Below are 3,735 nucleotides of genomic sequence, written 5' to 3' on the forward strand. Positions count from 1 at the left end.
TATGGGGGCTTCTTCTACTTCATTGCCCAATAAGAAACCTTCCAAAAGAGAAAAGAAGCATATAAGCTTATCCAGACTCTTATAACAACTTCCAGTCTTCAGTCTTCATCACTCCTTTTTCCCTTTTCCTTTGCCTGTCTCTTTTATCTCACCCTGGGATGGCCAAACTGTCAGATCCTCTTGTAGTGGGGAGAGTGATTGGAGATGTTATCGATGCTATCACCCCATCTGTGAAAATGACTGTCACTTTCAACGCCAACAAGCAGGTATATAATGGCCATGAGTTATTTCCATCCTCAGTAACTAACAAGCCTAAGGTTGATGTCCATGGAGGCGATATGAGATCCTTTTTCACCCTGGTAAACTACACTTTTCAGCACCTCTATAGCTTCTCTTTCTTTTCTTTGAATCTTATTCTAGGCCATGTATCATAAAGAGTCATCAATCGTCTTTCTATAATACTGCAGGTCATGACAGACCCAGACGTTCCTGGTCCTAGTGACCCTTACCTGAGGGAGCACTTACACTGGTAGTGTAATATTTCCTTTAATTTTCTCTTAATTAAACTCCATCATCTATATATATATATATGTCTGTATAAGAACTTTTAATACCAAAATAGCTTTTACCTTATGCCCTGTGTACATTAGGGCAAGTAACAAGGCATGATTTAATTGAGGCAGGACTACATGGAGCATTTTGGCACTAAGCATTTACCTACAAATAATCCAAACCCCAAAATTACAAAAAATAAAGAAAAAACCCTGTACTTTTCATAGGGCAGCTTACACTTTCTCTATTTATATATGACTGTTACATTAGAGTTCATGATTTCCTGATTTTCCAGGTTTAATTATGCTAAAACAAAGGTAATAAGTTTTATCAAATAAGAAAAGAAAATCAAACTAAGAATACACATCTTTAAGCAATACACTGATTCTTTGAACTTGAATTGAAAATCTCACAGGATAGTGACAGATATACCCGGCACAACTGATGCCACATTTGGTAAGTCCTTTCAATCCACTGAGAGAGAGAGCATATGATAGAGAATGAAGTAACAGGAACAGGACTAACTTAATTTGTTATGGTTTTATACATGCTCTATAAAACACCAGGAAGGGAAGTGGTGAACTATGAAATGCCAAGGCCAAACATAGGGATCCACAGGTTTGTGTTCCTCCTCTTCAAGCAGAAACGCAGGCAAGCAGTGATAAGTACACCCTCATCAAGGGATCATTTCAATACCAGAAAGTTTGCAGAAGAAAACGAACTGGGCCTCCCTGTTGCAGCTGTCTATTTCAATGCTCAAAGGGAAACAGCTGCAAGAAGACGCTAAAATAAGTGGTACAGTAAACATGATGTTAGCCAAGTCTGTTCACTGTACCACACTGTACCAGAACCACAAGACATTTACAATGTGCATGTTTGGAGCTTAATGGGGTTAGCTAAGAATAAAGCCTGCTGGGGGGCATTTGTTAGGAATTGTTAAGTAGCCCATATGACGGGAAATAATCTTTTCCAAAAGACTAGCTCTCTGGTCTTCGTATTCTAGTATTAGTATCAGTTAACGGTTATGCTACTATGTAATTTCAGTTATTTTGCAAATATTTAAAAAAAGGGTATCTTGCATTATGTTAATGTCTTCTTTTTCTTTGGTATAATCTCTCTTTCTCTCTCTGTGTTTCCATTTTTATTTATTCTTTCATTTCCCTGCAAAATGCAAGCTGGTTACTTAATACAATTATGCTAGTTTCGCAAATTATTGAATCAACACCTTTTAGTGTTTTGGGGCAAATTCATGTATATATCTTTTGGCTTTGATTGATGTCCTGACAGTCTATAACTAATAGGCGTCAAAGACTATATATTTGCCTACTAAAAGAAACCCCCAGTGTGAAATTTTGTACATTTCAAGCCCAAGAAATTCGACATAAATCTAGTAAGATTGGCTATGTTTTTGTTATGCTCTTCAGAAAGGAAAAGGGTGCTGAGAGGAATCTCCTGCAGAATAATCATTTGAGTCTTTGAACATTACGTTGGACTGTAGTGTAAAGATGGAAGAACCACTTTACTTATGCATTAACTGAAAAACAAGAACCAAACTGATGGACTGTATAGATTTCTCCATACCAAGAACTAGAAATGCCCCATCCGCAGTAATTTAAGGCCAAATTTTTAGCTACAAAGAGAAATTCTCACGTTTCCATTTTGTCTTCCAGGCTCTGGCCTTGTGGGTTGGTGCAACTTTTATCATATTGACAAGACATGCCCTGTAAATTTTCATCTGAACGTGGTAAAGAGTAGGCTATCTGGATTTATTATGTTCTTTAGAAAGGAGAATGAAAAGAATAGACGTCTACTGCAGAATAATTATCTGAATTCTCATATTATCAATTGGTCTGTATTGCAAATTCTGGAATAACCACTTTGTTTACACATTGACTGAAGAACAAAGTCCCAGTTGAAATTGCAGAAAAACAGAGATGAGACTGACTACAACAATTCAAGCCTAAATGAGCAAACCTCACTTTTCCATTTTCTCTTCAAGGCTGTAGCTAGCTAGCACTGTGGTTTAGTGCAACTTTTTTTTCTTTTTTATCGATCAAGCCCTGAAAATAGATCTGTATAAGTTATGTCCTCAGCAGAATAATCATTTGAAATATATATTCTGAAATATTATCACTTGGTCTGTATTGAAAATCTGGAAGAACCACTTTACTTACACATTGACTGATGAACAAAAACCCCCCTGAAACTGCAGAAATGAGACTGATTATCACAACAACAGTTGAAGCCTAGATGAGAAACCCTCACTTTTCCATTTTTCTCTTCAAGGCTCTGGCACAGTACACATGTATAACTTTTTTTTTATCATGGTCGACAAGCCAAGTCCTGCAAATTTTACAAGAATCAAACAGTAGGCTATTTGGTATTATCGTGTTCTTTAGAAAAGGAGAAAGGGAAGGAACAGTGTACCAGATCTTAAATATCCACTCGGGTCAGTTGGCCTATACTGCAAAGCTTGAAAACCCAACTTGTTTATGCAATAACTGGAGAGCAAAAACCAACTGAAGATGTATAAAATGTAAGTGACTACAACAATTCATTGAAAAGTTGTGGTGCATATGCCCCTAGCAACAGATGAGTTCAAAAGCAAGTTTTACCTGTATCGATTTGTGGACTTGTATTTTCTCTTCTTCCAGTCTGCTTCTTTTATCAAGCCCACTATAAGATTGAAAACTACATTGATTCTGCTTGCTAAGATCTAGCTACTGAATCATGACAGCAACTGATCATCACTGGACTTGTGTGTTCCATTAGTTTCAAAACTAAAACTCACACGTGCAGTTTTCTGGACATGTCAATACATGTTCATCACCTTAATTCACTGTGATGACTTTGCAGATTTTTTCTATTTAAGTTACTAGTAGAGAAAAGACAAGAGGAGAGTAACTACATGGATCAGTGTTAATTTCTTGGTTCGTCGACTATCAAGAGAATATGTTTCCATAGATATTTCCGTTTTCCATTTTAGCCATCTAATATAAATATATATATATATATATATATATATATATAGCAAACTATACATAGATTACCAAGGTAGTTATAATCTTATATGGTAATGTTAAATGAAGTGGCAAACTACTTATAACAAAAGTTTGCGAAATTGAATGCCATTACCAAAAAAAAAATATAGCAACCTTCAAACTATTACCCAAACTTCTATTT

General features: G+C 36.0%; 1 protein-coding gene and 1 long non-coding RNA gene across 2 annotated transcripts; one reads left to right on the forward strand and one right to left on the reverse strand.

Annotated features, from left to right (window-relative positions):
• On the forward strand, positions 1-1,635 carry ATC (centroradiali). The gene is made up of 4 exons (XM_007015787.3): positions 1-359; positions 468-529; positions 968-1,008; positions 1,119-1,635. The coding sequence occupies exons 1-4, from the start codon at positions 159-161 to the stop codon at positions 1,337-1,339; spliced, it is 525 nt and encodes a 174-aa protein (XP_007015849.1). The 5' UTR covers positions 1-158; the 3' UTR covers positions 1,340-1,635.
• Positions 1,636-2,390: 755 nt separating this feature from the next.
• On the reverse strand, positions 2,391-3,484 carry LOC108663366 (uncharacterized). The gene is made up of 4 exons (XR_001929337.2): positions 3,168-3,484; positions 2,980-3,071; positions 2,727-2,895; positions 2,391-2,612 (listed from the first exon to the last, which is right to left on the reverse strand). It is a non-coding gene; the product is annotated as an uncharacterized LOC108663366 (long non-coding RNA).
• Between the last annotated feature and the right edge of the window lie 251 nt (positions 3,485-3,735).

This window comes from Theobroma cacao, chromosome 9 (genome assembly GCF_053813885.1).
Source record: "Theobroma cacao isolate CCN51 chromosome 9, ASM5381388v1, whole genome shotgun sequence".
NCBI lineage: Eukaryota > Viridiplantae > Streptophyta > Magnoliopsida > Malvales > Malvaceae > Theobroma > Theobroma cacao.

Bases quoted from the DNA above. Each gene is read 5' to 3' on its own strand.
- ATC (XM_007015787.3), top strand. From the start codon at position 159: ATGGCCAAACTGTCAGATCCTCTTGTAGTGGGGAGAGTGATTGGAGAT. The intron at 360-467 runs GTAAACTACACT...ATAATACTGCAG, and splicing joins TGAGATCCTTTTTCACCCTG to GTCATGACAGACCCAGACGT. The intron at 530-967 runs GTAGTGTAATAT...AAAATCTCACAG, and splicing joins CTGAGGGAGCACTTACACTG to GATAGTGACAGATATACCCG.